The sequence below is a fragment of the Somniosus microcephalus genome, chromosome 23 (assembly GCF_052327205.1).
Source record: "Somniosus microcephalus isolate GS21.2 chromosome 23, FLI_Smic_1.0, whole genome shotgun sequence".
In the NCBI taxonomy this organism is placed as follows: Eukaryota; Metazoa; Chordata; class Chondrichthyes; order Squaliformes; family Somniosidae; genus Somniosus; species Somniosus microcephalus.
Genome location: NC_141009.1, coordinates 18,322,484 through 18,339,691, shown reverse-complemented (window position 1 = coordinate 18,339,691; position 17,208 = coordinate 18,322,484). Strand labels below are relative to the sequence as shown.

The following is a 17,208-nucleotide window of genomic DNA, read 5'->3' as shown; positions in this document are numbered from 1 at the left end:
CAGCCTCTGACCTGCTCTTGTTGCCACAGTATTTATGTGGATGGTCCAGTTAAGTTTCTGGTCAATGGTGACCCCCAGGATATTGATGGTCGGGGATTCGGCGATGGTAATGCCGTTGAAGGGGCAGTGGTTAGATGCTCGCTTGTTGGCGATAGTAATTGCCTGGCACTTGTGTGGTGCGAATGTTACCTGCCACTTATCAGCCCAATCCTGAATGTCGTCCAGATCTTGCTGCATGCGGGTATGGACTGCTTCATTATCTGGGGGGTTGCGAATGTCACTGAGCACTGCAGAGATTTGAACTGATTCGTTGATTGTGGGATTGCTTCGCCCTGTCTATAGCATGTTGTTTCCGCTTTTTAGCATGCATGTAGTCCTGTGTTGCAGCTTCCCCAGGTTGGCACCACATTTTTAGGTATGTCTGGTGCTGCTCTTGGCATGCTCTTCTACACTCCTTATTGAACCAGGGTTGGTCCCCTGGCTTGATGGTAATAGTAGAGTGCGGGATATGCTGGGCCATGAGGTTACAGATTGTGGTGGAATTCTGCTGCTGCTGCTGATGGCCCAAAAACGCCTCATGGATGCCCAGTTTTGAGCTGCTAGATCTGTTCTGAATCTATCCCATTTAGCACGGTGGTAGTGAACAGGGGTGTTCCGCAAAGCGGTCACCCAATCTGCGTTTGGTCTCCCCAATGTAGAGGAGACCACATCATGAGCAGCGAATACAGTATACTAAATTGCAAGAAGTACAAGTAAATCGCTGTTTCACCTGGAAGGGGTGTTTGGGGCCCTGGACAGTGGGAAGGGGGGAGGTATAAGGGCAACACCTCCGTTCAGTCCGTAAGGGGGACCCCGAGCTTCCGGTCGCCTGTCACTTTAATTCTCCGCTCCAGTCCCACTCAGACCTCACCGTCCTCTTGCACTGTTCCACGGAAGCTTACAGCCTTCTGGACTCAACATAGAGTTCAACAATTTCAGATCATAACCTTGGCCCCTATCATATATAGTTTTTTCCACAGCTTTTTTTTTCTCTCTCCCACATGGCAGCTGTCTTTCATTCTGACAGCGCAATTTACACTTCATCTAGAGCCATCCTTTGTTTCTTAACTTGTCCCATTACCATTTCCTTTTGCCTTGAATATCACCTAATGTCTCTTAACCTCTCTGGCCTTCCATCCTATCACAGACCTTCCCTTTTGTTCTTTCATCCCCTCCCTCCTTTCCCAGCCCCTACACTTGCTTAAAAATCTGTTCCATTTCCTGCTTTTTTCCAGTTCTGACGAAAGGTCATCGACCTGAAATGTTAACTCTGTTTCTCTTATCACAGACGCTGCCTGACCTGCTGAGTATCTCCAGCATTTTCTGTTTTTATTTCAGATTTCCAGCATCTGCAGTATTTTCTTTTTGTAGCAGAGGGATAAACTGGTCTAAGGCAAGCTCAGGACCGATTTCAGAAAGCATCTCTTCACAGGGAGTGATTAATACCTTTTCTGGGTAGGGTACTGGAAGCAAAAACTCTGGAGTCAGTCAAGACAGACCACCAAAAATAGTTTCAAATAGATCTCTACCCAAATGCATGAATGCAGACACAGAACTGGAAATTATACATAAAAATGATGATCAGTCTTATTTTGTTTAGGTATCAAGGCTATTATAGACCCTGAGGGTCTCATTAGGAATGAGCACCTCAGGACCAGTAATGACCATAATACCCACTGAAATTATGATGTTGCTCTATTGGTTTAGCTGGAATGGAATCAGGATAGTTATCAGGACTGATGAAGCCAAGCCAGTCATATCGGCTCATGAGAACTTCTCAAACCATTTATTCTGTTATGTTTCTGTAATATTTTACAATTAAACCTGTGGGCAGTCAGGAAACATTTGTAATTCAACTGAAATAGAGCTTGCCAATAAACCTTACCACCTCTGGGTCATCATATCTTCACCGTCTATCGTAACAAATTTCATTATTACTTAACGAGAAGGTAAGTGCTTTTCAGTGTTAGCCAATTACCCACTTGATGTGTTTCAAGTGGTTCTTTCTGTTTATCTAATGCATGCTGCTGACGTAGACTCCAGCAGATGTCGATTTTAGTTCAGGAAAAAAGTCAAGCAGATGTTCTGTGGTAGGGTCGGCACTGATATCTTTGAAAAGCACTTTACCCCACAACCGTTGACGCGTATGTGGGGATCACCATTTTTATCTTTGTGTAGCAAAAACTTGCAGATTATATATTTTTTTATATATAAAAGGAAAACCGTTCCCATTTGATGTGAATTGTACTGATCACAGCAGGGGTTAATGCAGGACAGCAGATATGCTTAACGGGGATTCCAGTTGTTGATGTCATCAGTTTGTACCAGTTTAACTTTTACGTGAATGAAATAAAAATCCTTTGACACAGACTTTTATGAAAATGCATCAGGTAAATAAAGTAGAACACACCAAGGGGTAATTACTTTCTTGTCAGTAGCATTACATTCTCCTTTTAAAATGATCTCTCGCTGCAGAAAATTGTTTCTCAGCTGTCTGAATCTCCTCGTTACGGCAGTGGGTTCCCTGCTACACTATCAGGTCCCAAGGCTGCTTCCATTTAAATTCATCTGCTACAGTTGAATAAATACTGTTGGAAAGAATTCAGTTTATAAACACATATAACAAGATTTTAAAACACTTGGGTTTATCAAAGAATGTAATTTTATTTTTTATTCATTGATGGGATGTGGGCGTCGCTGGCTAGGCCTGCATTTAGTGCCCATCCCTAATTGCCCTTGAGAAGATGGTGGTGAGCTGCCTTCTTGAACCGCTGCAGTCCATATGGTGTAGGTACACCCACAATGCTGTTAGGAAGGGAGTTCCAGCGACAGTGAAGGAACGGTGATACAGGTCCAAGTCAGGATGGTGTGTGGCTTGGAGGGGAACTTGTAGGTGGTGATGTTCCCATGCGTCTGCTGCCCTTGTCCTTCTAAGTGGTGGAGGTCGTGGGTTTGGAAGGTGCTGTTGAAGGAGCTTTGGCGAGTTGCTGCAGTGCATCTTGTAGATGGTACACTGCAGCCACAGTGCGCCGGTGGTGGAGGGAGTGAATGTTGAAGGTGGTGGATGGAGTGCCAATCAAGCGGGCTGCTTTATCCTGAATGGTGTCGAGCTTCTTGAGTGTTGTTGGAGCTGCACTCATCCAGGCAAGTGGAGAGTATTCCATCACACTCCTGACTTGTGCCTTGTAGATGATGGAAAGGCTTTGGGGAGTCAGGAGGTGAGACACTCGCCGCAGAATTCCCAGCCTCTGGCCTGCTCTTGTAGCCACAGTATTTATATGGCTGGTCCAGTTCAGTTTCTGATCAATGGTAACCCCCAGGATGTTGATAGTGGGGGATTCAGCGATGGTAATGCCATTGAATGTCAAGGGTAGATGGTTAGAGTCTCGCTTGTTGGAGATGGTCATTGCCTGGCACTTGTGTGGTGCGAATGTTACATGCCACTTGTCAGCCCAAGTCTGAATGTTGTCCAGGTCTTGCTGCATATGGACATGGACTGTGTCAGTATCTGACGAGTCTCGAATGGTGCTGAACAGTGTGCAATCATCAGCGAACATATCCACTTCTGACCTTATGATGGAGGGAAGGTCATTGATGAAACAGCTGAAGATGGTTGGGCCTAGGACACTGCCCTGAGGAACTCCTGCAGTGATGGCATGTGATTGAGATGAATAACCTCCAACAACCACAGCCAACTTCCTTTGTGCTAGGTATGATTCCAACCAATGGAGAGTTTTCCCTTGATTCCCATTGACTTCAGTTTTGCTAGGGCTCCTTGATACCACACTCGATCAAATGCTGCCTTGATGTCAAGGGCAGTCACTCTCACCTCACCTCTTGAGTTCAGCTCTTTTGTCCATGTTTGGACCAAGGCTGTAATGAGGTCAGGAGCTGAGTGGCCCTGGCGGAACCCAAACTGGGCGTCAGTTAGCAGGTTATTGCTGAGTAAGTGCCGCTTGATAGCACTGTCGACGACACCTTCCATCACTTTGCTGATGATTGAGAGTAGACTGATGGGATGGTAATTGGCCGGGTCGGATTTGTCCTGCTTTTTGTAGACAGGACATACTTGGGCAATTTTCCACATTGCCGGGTAGATGCCAGTGTTGTAGCTGTACTGGAACAGCTTGGCTAGGGGCGCAGCTAGTTCTGGAGCACAAGTCTTCAGTACTATTGCTGGAATGTTGTCAGGGCCCATAGCCTTTGCAGTATCCAGTTCTGGATTAGTAATCCAGAGAATATGAGTTCAAATCCCACCATGACCATTTGAGAATTTGAATTAAATTTAAAACAAAATCTGGAATAAAAAGCTGGTATCAGTAAAAATGACCATGAAACTGTTGGATCGTCTAAAAACCCAACTGGTTCACTAATGTCATTTAGGGAAGGAAACCTGCCGTCCTGGCCTGGCCTGGCCTATATTTGTCTCCAGTCCCTCACCAAAGTGGTTGACTCTGAACGGCCCTCTGAAGTGGCCTAGCCAGCCACTCCACTGTATCAAATTGTTACGAAGAATATTAAGCAAAATAATGGACGGACCACTCAGCTGCGACCTAGGCATCGAATCAGGACACGACGCAGTTACACCCAGCCCAGTCAACCCTGCAAAGTCCTCCTCACTTGCATCTGGAGACTGGTGCCAAAGTTGGGAGAGCTGTCCCACAGACTAGTCCAGCAACAGCCTGACATAGTCATACTCACAGAATCATATCTATCAGCCAATGCTCCAGATTCCTCCATCGCCATCCTTGGGTATGTCCAGTCCCACTGGCAGGACAGACCCACAAGAGATGGTGGCACAGTGGTACACAGTCGGGGGTTTGGTCCTGGGAGTCCTCAACATTGACTCTGGACTCTATGAAGTGTCAAATAAGGGCAAGGAAACCTGCTGATTACCACCGAGCCCCCTCCCTCAGCCGATGAGTCAGTACTGCTCCATGTTCAGCACCACCAGGAAGGGCGGAAGGGCACAGAATGCACATTGGGTGGGGTACTTCAATGTCCATCACCAAGAGTGGCTTGATAGTACCACCACTGACCGAGCTGGCTGAACCCTGAAGGACCTAGTTGGTAGACTGGCCTTGCAGTGGTGGTGAGATAACTGACACAAAGGAATAACCTACTAGCCCTTGTCCTCCCCAGACTACCCGCTGCAGATGCATCTGTTCATGACAGCATTGGTAGGAGTAACCACTGCACAGTTCTTGTGAAAACCAAGTCTTATCTTCACACTGAGGACACCCTCCATCTTGGCGTGTGGCACTAGTACCATGCTAAGTGGGATAGATTAAGAACAGATCTAGCAGCTGTGGGCTATTTCTTATGTTCTTATGTTTGGCTCTCGACAGCAGTAGACTTGTATACCACCGCAATCTGTAACCTCATGGCCACATATCCCTCACTCCTCCAACACCATCAAGCCAGATGACTAGCTCGTTCAATAATGAGTGTAGAAGAGCATGCCGGGCATAATACCAGACGTACCTGGAAATGAGGTGCTAACCTGGTGAAGCTACAATGCAGGACTTCATGCACACTAAACAGTGGAAGCAGCATTCTGTAGAATTAGCTAAATGATCCCACAACCAACAGATCAGGTCAAAGCTGCATAGCTCTGCCACATCCAGTTGTGAATGGCGGTGGACAATTAAGTAAATAACAAAGATGGGTGTGTTAATGAAGTCTCCTCTTTTCAATGATGGTAGAGCCTAGCACGTGAGTGCTAAAGAGAAGGCTGATGCATTTGCAACCCTCTTCAGCCAGATGTGCCGAGTGGATGATCCTTCTCTGCCTCCTCCTGAGGTCCCTAACATCACAGATGCTAGCCTTCCGCCAATTCGATTCACACCACATGATATCAAGAGAAGACTGTTTACACTGGACACAGCAAAGGATAGAGGCTCCAACAATATCCCAGCTGTAGTAATGACGACCTGTGCTCCAGAACTAGCCACGTCCCTAGCCAAGCTGTTCCAGTACCGCTACAATATTGGCATTTATCCCACAATGTGGAAAACTGCCCAGGTATGTCCTGTCCACAAAAAGCAGGACAAATCCAACCCAGCCAATTACCGCTCTATCGGCTTACTCCCAATCAGTAAAGTGATGAAAGGAGTCACCAACAGTTCTATCAAGTGGCACTTCCTCACCAACAACCTGCTCACTGATACTCAGTTTGGGTTCTGCCAGAACCATAGCCTTGATCCAAAGATGGATACGAGTTGAATTCCAGATATGAGGTGAGAGTGACTGCCTTTGACATCAAGGCAGAATTCGTCCAAGTGTGACACCAAAGAGTCCCAGTAAAACTGAAGTCAATGGGGATGAGGAGGAAAGCTCTCCAGTGGCTGGCATCCTACCGGGCACAAAGGAGTGGTTGTGGTTATTGGAGGCCAATCATCTCAGCCCCAGGATATCGCTGCAGTAGTTCCTCGGGGCAACATCCGAGGCCCAACTATCTCCAACTGCTTCATCAACCACCTTCCCTCCATCATAAGGTCAGAAGTGAGGCTGTTTGCTCATGATTGCACAGTGTTCAGCTCCATTCACAATTCCTCATAATAAAGCAGTGTATGCTCACATGCAGCAAGACCTGGACAACATCCAGCTTGGGTTGATAAGTGGCAAGTAACATTCATGTCACACAAGTGCCAGGCAATGACCATCTCCACAAGAAAGAGTCCAACCACCTCCCCTTGACATTCAATGGCATTACCATTGCCGAAGCTCAACAGCATTTAAGACAAAACAGTTCACTTGATCGGCACCTCATCCACTAGCCTAAACATCCACCCTCTCGACCACCAGCGCACCGTGGCTACAGTGAGTAATGTCTGCAGGACACACTGTAGCAACTTGCCAAGGCTTCTTTGGCAGCACCCCCCAAACCTATGACTTCCACCACCCAGAACAACAAGGGCAGCAGGTACATGGGAACACCATCGCTTCCAAGTTCCCCTCCAAATCACACACCATCTTGACTTGGTCGTATATCACCGTTCCTTCTTCATGCCTGGATCAAAATCCTGGAATTCCCTATCTAACAGCACTGTGGGAACACCTTGGCTACATGGACTGCAGCAGTTCAAGAAGGCGGCTCACCAGCACCTTCTCAGAGCAACTAGGGATGGGCAATAAATGCCGGCCTTGCCTGCAGCGCCCACATCCCATGAATGAATAATAATAAAAAATCATGTTCTTTGCTTTTAATGTTATTGTACTCTGGGGACAAACTGATTTTTCTGGTGGAACTGACTATAATGGACATACTTAGCAAATCTTGTGTGACAATAAAATAAGCACACACTCCGATTGGAACAGTCCAGTTTAGCTAAGAATCTTTTAGATCTGTTCTTAGGACTATTGCTAACAGCCGTGCATTGGTAGTAACTGCTGATGGCGGTAAGAGATTATATTTTGTGCTACCTTTGGTTTATAATATTTAGAATTACAGTGTCACAGCACTTCCTGAGAAAAGAGCACTTGTTTTAAGGATATTCAAATAATTACATTCCCCCCTTTACAGCTACATAACTCGCAATGAGATTCTGAAAAAGATTCCACCTATGACTTGTAATGGACAGTGAATTTTAAACATGGTCAAAACAACAATACCACTGAGGCAGCAATTATTGGTGCCGGTAATACTGCACACTTCCCATGTGGCAAGTTCCTGATCTCATGTGCCTTGTGCGAGAGGTGTCGAGCAGAAGCCTGGAATATGTCTTGGGGAAGGAGGGAAAGTTGTTATGAAATTAATCTGGGCCATCCGTATGCTCCAACAAGTGACTGGGTCAAAAGTGGCATTGGTAGAGGCCTGTGAGAGAATTACCTGCCTAACTTTTCATGCAGGGAGAGGGAGCCTACAAAAAGTGGGGGAGGGTTGTTTTTAAAAACTAATACAGCACAGAAGCTTGTCCTCTTACAAGGACTTTTATTCAAGGTCTGCTACAGTATAAAAAAACCTTGTCAAGCAATAGTAAATTATTGCACAACTCAACTCCATTATTATTAATTTTTAACAGCCACTTTATCTTTAAAATGTGTCTTAAATGTGTTGCATTATTTTTTTTTCCAATACACAGAAAGCTGATGTTAAATTCAGGTCACCATTCATTTTCACTGCTAGTAACAGTACTGAAACAGCTCTTTCTTGACCAGCCTGTTCCCTGGTGGAGGAGATTAAAGACCTGGATCAGTCACTGGTTAAAAAAAAAGGGAGGGAAATTATTTGAAAAGGTGCATTATGTTTTGAATTTTCACAAGGCAATTGATTTGGGGCTTGCAGATTGTCCAACTCCTCAAGGTAACAAATTTTCCCCAGCTTCATCGTCTCTTGCCACCCTCTATGATCTTATAGACAAGGTGATCCAGAGCGGCCTCCTCCAAGGGAGTTCAGGGCTGGTCATTTCTGAACACTCCTCCTCCTGTTTGGGACTCGTCCCTCAGATTAGGACAAGTGCCAACTTGTCGTGCAAGCAGAGAAGCAATCTTGGCATGTTGGCATGTTGAAGACGCACCTTCACAGTGTGCTGAAGCTGCAGTCCATCTTGGGGGTCATTAAATTACTGTACATCATAGGTTGTGCTACAGTGCTTTTATATGTGAATCCCTTTAAAGACGTGAATAGGTTTCAGGCTTGGCGTTGTAAATTACAGCTGTAAAATTGTGTCATATGAGTACGCATGACTAGCAATAAAAGAGCTGTAAGGCTGTGAGAATTTTCAGCATGGGTCAGCAGTAAATGTGCAACAGGTTGCATATCAAGGAACGCTTTGTGGCATTGCATATGTGGGCCACGGAAACATTGGGTAGGTTTACCTTGATGGTTTCTGATGTAAGAAAACTACTAGGCACTTGGTCTGAGTATTAAACAAAGCTTTAATTAACTGTTTTTCAACATGGAGATCTAGTTGTGTCCTTCACTAGTTCCTGTTAAAGAATGTCCTGAGCAAGCTGGGCCCATGCCCGAGTATTTATACTCTCCCTGGACAGCGCCACCAGCAGGCCGCCCAGTATTACTTCATAAGTCATTTCCACATGAATGACACATTTATGTCAGTTTCTTTACAGTTGTGCCATCTTCCTCCTCCTAGGTTTTGTGAGGATACCATGCAGTGTTGACCCTGACTGCCACAGTGTGCCAGGGACCGTCTTTGCACCGATCTCATGCAACAGTACCTTTACTTGAACCATGAAAGGGGGTTCCATCACAGGCCCAAAAACTCAGATGTTTCCTGCTGTTATGCCAGCTACTGAGTATTGGTCACTATCTTTCCCCCATCCCCCAAAGACTTTGAAAAGGTGGTATATAAAATCTTTGAAAATAATTTTGGCCTCTTTAAAGACTAACACAATTTTTGCCCCATATGTAGCCATTTACCTTTAAGCAACTGCATCCCTTTAAATGTACCCATCATCCTTAGCCAGCAGCCCTTTAACTATTAAATTAAGCTGACCCCAGAAGGTGCTGCCCGCCTCCCACCAGGTCTGTGCACCTGAAAGCCAACTCTAATAAGTCATTTATTTTCTTTGATGTTGTTTTAAACATTTGTGTTTTGTTCCCCTTGTTAGTTTGCCAGCTTTGATATACATTTACTAACTGAGAGGGGCTGGAAGATGGCCTACTCCTGCATTGCTCCTGCGTTACTTTGCTCGAAGCTGCATGAAAACAGCACTGGTTGACTCTGTCTATCTTGATGAAGGATTGTGGGTATCATGCCACATTTTAAACCTGCCCTCGTAGGTGCATCTGTTGAAAGTATTGTTTGCGTTGTATATGTACTTAGAAGAAATGACTGTTTATCATGAGTTGAAAGGGACTACAAAGAAATTTATGAATGTAATGTTTTGTTAATATGGCTGTAAGGAAATTTGCAATGAGTTAGTCACACAGGAGTAAATTTTCATCTTCAGCAATCTTGGTACAAAGCTCCGTGCACTAAGTGTATATGAGGATTCAGGTGCATTGAAGATGAAAAGTTACTCCACAGGGTCCGGAGCTGTTTCCAGGCCATGTATAAACAAAATGCACAACATAAGTTGAAAAGTGGGAGAAAGATTTTGCATTTTATGGAATGCTTTCTTTTAATTTTTAAGCTTTTAGACAGTATATCAAAATAAGACCTAAAAGCAGACTGCAACACCAAATTGAAAAGAATGTATTAGCGCAACACTGTATATATTCCGTAAATGTGATTTGTAGGATAGGCTTACTAAAGTTCTAGCTGTTTATACTTTTTATCTAACATTTTCACTGTAGACAAATAATAATGAAACAAATGGAAACACAACCACTTTAAGCCACTTCTGGGAGTAGGACAGTACAGCTGACACATTATCACTATCGTTGTAGTGGTTGAATCATCACAGCCCCAGGACATCGCTGCAGGAGTTCCTCAGGGCAGTGTCCTAGGCCCAACCATCTTCAGCTGCTTCATCAATGACCTTCCCTCCATCATAAGGTCAGAAATGGGGATGGTCGCTGATGGCGGCACAGTGTTCAGCGCCATTCACAACTCCTCAGATAATGTAGCAGTCCATGCCCGCATGCAACAAGACCTGGACGACGTTCAGGCTTGGACTGATAAGTGGCAGGTAACATTCGCGCCACAGAAGTGACAGGCAATGACTATCTCCAACAAGCAAGAGTCTAACCACCGCCCCTTGACATTCAACAGCATTACCATCGCCGAATCCCCCACCATCAACATCCTGGGGGTCAGCATCACCATTGACCAGAAACTTAACTGGACCAGCCACATAAATACTGTGGCAACAAGAGCAGGTCAGAGGCTAGGTATTCTGCGATGAGTGTCTCACCTCCTGACTCCCCAAAGACTTTCCACCATCTACAAGGTACAAGTAAGGAATACTCTCCACTTGCCTGGATGAGTGCACTCGCCAAGGCTTCTTCGGCAGCACCTCCCAAACCCACGACCTCTTCCACCTAGAAGGATAAGGGCAGCAGGTGCATGGGAACACCACCACCTCCAAGTTCCCCTCCAAGTCACACACCATCCTGACTTGGAAATATATCGCCGATCCTTCATCGTCGCTGGATCAAAATCCTGGAACTCCCTACCTAACAGCACTGCAGGAATAGCTTCACTACATGGACTGCAGCGGTTCAAGGCGGCGGCTTACCACCACATTCTCAAGGGCAATTAGGGATGGGCAATAAATGCTGGCCTTGCCAGCGACACCCACATCCCATAAACGAATTTTAAAAAATGCAATACTTGTCTTTAGTCTGAATACAGGCAGAACTTACCCACAGTCTGGAGTCAGACTGTAATGTAACATGAATGATTCATGAAAGAATTTAAACTAAACTGGACTGGGACATTTCCCACAATATCATCCATACCCATCGGCTGGGCACTGTAGCTAGGTGCCATAACACTGGCATACATCAGCATACAAATGTGAGGTACAATAATTGTCTCGTGCCACAACTCCATTGGAATGTTTCGCAATCAATGTTGGGGACCATATTGGACTGGTACCTATCATGTTTAGTTGATTTCAGCACACAATCCCAATATTTCTGAAAAGGTGGGCACAATCTGGGAATGTGGAACAAAGTGTGCACCTCGTCACATCCCTTCAACAAGCTGGCAGAATTACTGCATTCCACTTGTGGAGGCTGGCCAGGGTGAGGTACATCCATTGAATGACCTTAAGTTGAGGTTTGTGCTTATGATTGTGTGGAGTAACTTTGAGGCTAAAGCACCAATGTCCTCTCAATCCCCTCCCTGGCCTCTCCAGTGGGGCCTGAGTTCACCTTAGCTCTGAGTGACAGCATATTGCAGAATCAGAATTTTTTTTTAACTTTTTAAACTTGTGTTTCGGAGGCTTTTTTCTTGTTGTTTTCATCAGGTTGTCCTGGGCGTTAATGTACAGTTGATTACTCTTTACTTTCTTAAAACAGAGGGAAGAAAATGACTTGAAACTTTTCCTAAATATAGAATACCTAGCTGAAGACTTCTCTAATCTTTCTTCCTCTATCATAAGGGTTCTATTATCTATAAAGGTTATATGGATCAGAGGTTGGCTTAGTGGCCCAGTTCTCTGGAGCTTCAGTTAGCTCTACAATGCACCTAACCGCTCAAGCACACACTGCTTCCAGAAATAAGATCTCTGTATGAAGGAGTTATCTAGTGTTGTGAACCTACAAAGAGACCAGATGTAATCAAGACAGCTATAGAATGAATTTAATTCTAATAATGTTTTAAAATCATTACATATTTCAAGTATTTGAAAATATGTACAATTACAATCCTTTTATTTATTTTGCAAGTTAAAGAAAACTGTTAGTTTAGGTCCTAGTTTATTCAAAGACATAGGCACCTTGTCCATGGGGACCGCTTCTTGCTGCAGAATCCAACCAGTTAGCGTTGAAAGCTGCACGCCGAGCTTTAATGCTCCGGAATGTATCTATGTGAGGTCCAATCTGCACAAAAAAGGCAAAGGAAATGTCAGAGACAATGGTCTGTTTGGTCAATGTTTGAAAAGCTATACTGCCTGAAGCAATGATCTCCAACCTCAAGCCTGACAGTTAAAGAATAGTTTCCATAATCTGTGGCCTAATGCAACCATTCAAGCAAAGATACACGAACAGCTTGAATTTCAAGATATACTCTTGATGTTGAGTTGGTCTTAAATTTTCAAACAAAAATGTTTTATTTAAAATAAACCATTAGTAGCATTAATTCAACTAATACAGATATTTATCGCTTGCCCTTGATCCACAATGCCCTTTAACTAAGAATGAGTGAAGAGTCAGGTTTGACGCTTCCCTTTAAGAAGAAAGGCTTTGATGGTATTTCTTTTGAATTCTGTGTTTTGTTCCTTTTCACCATTTTTTAAAACCATAAATTGTAAGATGTCTCTCAGATATTCCATTTTGGCACACATCTTCATAAGAAGAAATGAAAAACCTGATAGTAATTCTATGAAATGGTACAGTTTTTGTCAAAAGTAATGTTTCAAGAAAATGAAAAGAAAGAATATCAAAGGGATTGATTTGACTGAAATGATTTGTCTACATCATATCCTTGAAGGGACTAGACTACGTAGAATACAAAACAATAACTTCAGATAGAAAACAGGAATCAAGCACACCAAGATGGAAAGAGCATAAGGCAGATATTTACTATGGAATGGCTAGATGAGAAGAATAACAAGATCAAAAAGACAGGATGAGGTGGAGGAGAGATCATTTGAAGGCAGCAGAAGAGTAAAAATGGTTGGGCCCAGGACATTGTCCTGACGAACTGCTGTGGTGATGTCCTGAATTGTAATGATTGGCATCTGAAAATACTACCATCTTCTTTTGTATCAGGTATGACTCCAGGCACTGGAAGATTTTCCACTTGACCCCCATTGACCTCAGTTTTCCGAGAGCTCCTTGGTGCCATACTCAGTTGAATACTGCTTTGATGTCAAGGGCAGTTACTCTCAACTCTCCTCTGCAATTCAGCTCTTAGAACCATATCTGGATGAAGGCTCTAGTCAGGTCTGAAGAAAGTGGTTCTGGCAGACCTGAACTGAGCATCGGTGAGTAGGTGTCATCTGATGGCACTATTAATGACTCCTTCCATAACGATGTTGATAGGCCATTAAATGACCAGGTTAGATTTATCTTGTTTTTTGTGGATAGGACATACCTGGACATTCTTCCACTTAGTCAGGTAGATGTCAATGTCATAAATGTGCTGCACAGCTTGGTCAGGAGGTAATTATTTCTGTTGCGCAGGATATTGTCAGGGCCCTTAGTTTCTGCTGTGTTCAGAGCACTCGGCTGTTTCTGAATGTCACAAGGAGTGAACTGAATTGGCTGGACACTAACATATATGATGCCTACTTTGGGAGGAGGCCAGGTAGGAGTATCCATTTGATACTTTTGGCTGAAGATGCTTGCAAAATCTTCAACTTTGTCTCTTGCACTCACATGCTGAGGATGAGAATGTTTATGGAGCCTCCTCCTCCTCCCATTAGTTGTCTAGTTGTCCACCATAGGGTATCTAAATCCCAAGTAGATAATTACATAGAATTACACAGAACGTACCGCACAGAGGCCATTCAACCCAACTGGCCTGTGCTGGTGTTTATGTTCCACATAAGCCTCCTCCCACCCTACTTCATCTAACCCTATCTGCATATCCTTCTATTCCTTTCTCCCTTGTGTACTTATCTAACTTCCCCTTAAAGGCATCTAGGCTATTCACCTCAACGACTCCATGTGGTAGCAAGTTCCACATTCTAAGTATTCTGGGTAAAGACATTTCTCCTGAATTCTTTATTGGGTTTATCAGTGACTATCTTACATTTATGGCTCTTAGTTTTGGACACCCCCACATAATTTAAAGACCTCTAATAGGTCACGACTCAGCCTTCTCATTTCTAGAGAAAAGAGCCCCAGCCTGTTCAGTCTTTCCCAACAGTTATAAGTGATATATAATTGATTAATAATTGACAAAGCAGTTGACACAGATTCTGGTTTACAGGTTGGAATGTCTGCAGAAGCGGCACAGTGAGTTAGCGGAAACCCTCAGTCCCCAGTAATTGGGTTTTTTTATTTTGTAAAACTCTACAACACCTGAATAAATGTAACCTTAAATACGGAGTATTGATCATTCGCCTATTTCCCATTTCTTGTTTGGAATTCCAATTAATCAATGATTGAAATAAGATTGCAAGAGAGCTACAAGCTTCTATGTACTCTTGACAATTCGAGGAATTCATAAGCTACCTGTGATGTTATAAACAAGAACTCGTAGAAACCTTTGGCTTTGTATTGTTCAAGTTATAGAATTTGAGTTTTTTTGCCTTGCAATAATAAAAAACAATCACATTTGTAAACAGCCTTATACGTTGCAATGTTACACTTGCAAATGTGGATGATCAGATTTCAGTGGAAAGAAAGACTTGCATTTATATAGCATCTTTCACGACATCAGGACGCCCAAAGTGTTTTACAGCCAATGAAATACTTTTGAAGTGTCACTGTTGTAATGTAGGAAAGCTCTAAGGAGTTAATTTGAAAGGAATGTAGAAGACGTCTGAAATTTAATGTATCCTGTAAAACTTGGGGCAAGGTGCTGAGACACTCCAAACTGACTCTCACCTTGTGCAGCTTTCAGGCCCTTTGACATCGCCCAAATGGTGTCACTATGACAATTCCCTTGGCCATTCAGGTTGTTGCTGTAACAGTACTGATGGCTTGAATAGCCAACAGGAAGACATTACACCTTGTTCAAACTTACTAATTGCACTCCTTTGTTGTGATTCTCACCCCCGCCCCAATAGCGAGAGGGAGTGCAGTCACAGACGAGTCATAGCCAGTGTGGTCTATGATAGAGAAAAACAAACAAAAGGGAGGTCGATCTGAAAAATGATCAGCAACTCTCAAGAGCTGCTGACAACTTGTTAAAAATAATCACACCCACAAAACCTATTATAGTTACAGTCTTGTTCAGCAAGTGGTCCAGGTTTGTGTCAGAAAGCGTCACCGATCCAGAGCCACTCTTATCACCAGTATTCCCTGCTGTGTACACCATCTGCCACTATGTGTTGGTAGTTTTATAATATATCCAGGAGAAACTAAAACTATAGAGTTCAATTTCTTAGGTGAACTATAGCGTAGATATAATTCTTTCTTTCACTTCCCTCTTCCCCCACCCCCTCGTGCCATCCCCCCCGCATGAAAACGAAGCTTTCGGACAAGCACTTAAAAAAAAAAACTGACAGAAAGACGGCAACAGTTACTTTTTTGATATAGAAATTCCCTGCAAAAATATGCACAAGGAGCCTGGATGCAAATTACTTAGAAACACATCACTCTACTACTTGACAGAATATAATGAGAATAACTAAATCTTTTATAAGGTCAACACTCCTCTTCCCAAGCAGCTGTCAAACAAAGAAATTCAGCAAAACCAAACTTCCATCGCCTCATTAAACTCAGCAGCCACGGACGACATGTTCCGCCATCAATACAAGTTGTTTTGTGTCAGTAATTTGCAGTAAAAGTCTGATCGAGGGCCTGTGGAGACTGGGGAATCGTTAGCGCTCCAGGAGCGGCTCTGCTCCTAATTGGAAGCATTGGGCATTATCAACTGAGGATTTTCCTGGATCCCTGACAGCTACCGGTGCTGGAATGATTGCCCACTTGTCAGTGTAAAAGACCATTAAAAACAAACAATTTTTCTTTAATTGGAGGCTTGCGCTCGGAGCCCAGGTGAGAAGCCTCATCACTTTCTTTGGGCCTATTGATGATTATGGCTTACTTCAAAATCTGTCTGACAAAATTGAAAGGTTTTTCTTCTCACACTGGAAAGTGTTTTCAATATGACTACAAAAAGCTTGGCAGGTGATTTATATATTTTTTTTCCTACAGCCTGCAAGGCCTTGATTAACTATCTGTATGTTCATACCATGACTAGAACTGTTAGGCTTCAAAACTGATCAGCATTACTGAGGTGTGCAAACCGAATCAAGCCAGTCTGACTCCAAGTGAAATCTTTGCTGGTTTCAGGAGCCAAATGGAGGATTACTGAATTGACCCCAAGTCTAAAAGAGGATCCTTGGAACCAAGCTCTCTCATAATTGGAGTAGAAACCACTCAGCAAGCTTGTGCTCTTTGACACCTCTTGCCTCCACAGTGAGTCAGATGAGCAAAGAATGAAGAACTGTGACTGAAACAGCGAAATTCTTAATTATAATCATTGCGGTGAAACGGAAAACCACTTGGAGGGAACAAAAAGTTTGGAGCGAAAATTAAATGGGATTGGTGCCAAACTGAGTGCAGAGTTGGAGGGCACTTGTTTATCCCCAACCAGATTCAGTTTACCCTGCAAGATCACAGCAATATTGCAGGCTGATTGATTGGAACTTCTGTGACCACAGTAGGAAATATATGAGTGATTTTGGCACAAAAATATACTTAAAGTGCTTTCATTTCAAGAAAATTGTGTCAAAATACAGTTAAATAGATTTGTTGCCTCCAAAGAAAGTTTGACAACTAAAATTAAATGTCTGTGCCACCGGTAGCTGTTGCTAGTGTGTACTTTGTAAATTCTGTAATTGGAAAACTAACTAGAAACAGGCAGTTGCAGTAAAATGGTGTTACAAGCATGAAAGGGGTGAGGATGCCTGGTTTTACAT

The 17,208-nt window shown here is 43.5% G+C and overlaps 1 protein-coding gene across 2 annotated transcripts in view; it reads right to left on the bottom strand.

Moving 5' to 3' along the window:
* Positions 1-12,237: 12,237 nt before the first annotated feature.
* The window catches only part of cfap77 (cilia and flagella associated protein 77), a 175,752-nt gene continuing 170,781 nt past the window's right edge, over positions 12,238-17,208 (bottom strand). For both annotated transcript variants that reach the window (XM_085965527.1, XM_085965526.1), the window contains one exon: positions 12,238-12,493. In XM_085965527.1, coding sequence (XP_085821653.1) covers positions 12,371-12,493 — 123 coding nt within the window. In that variant the 3' untranslated portion in view covers positions 12,238-12,370. The remainder of the gene's footprint in view (positions 12,494-17,208) is intronic.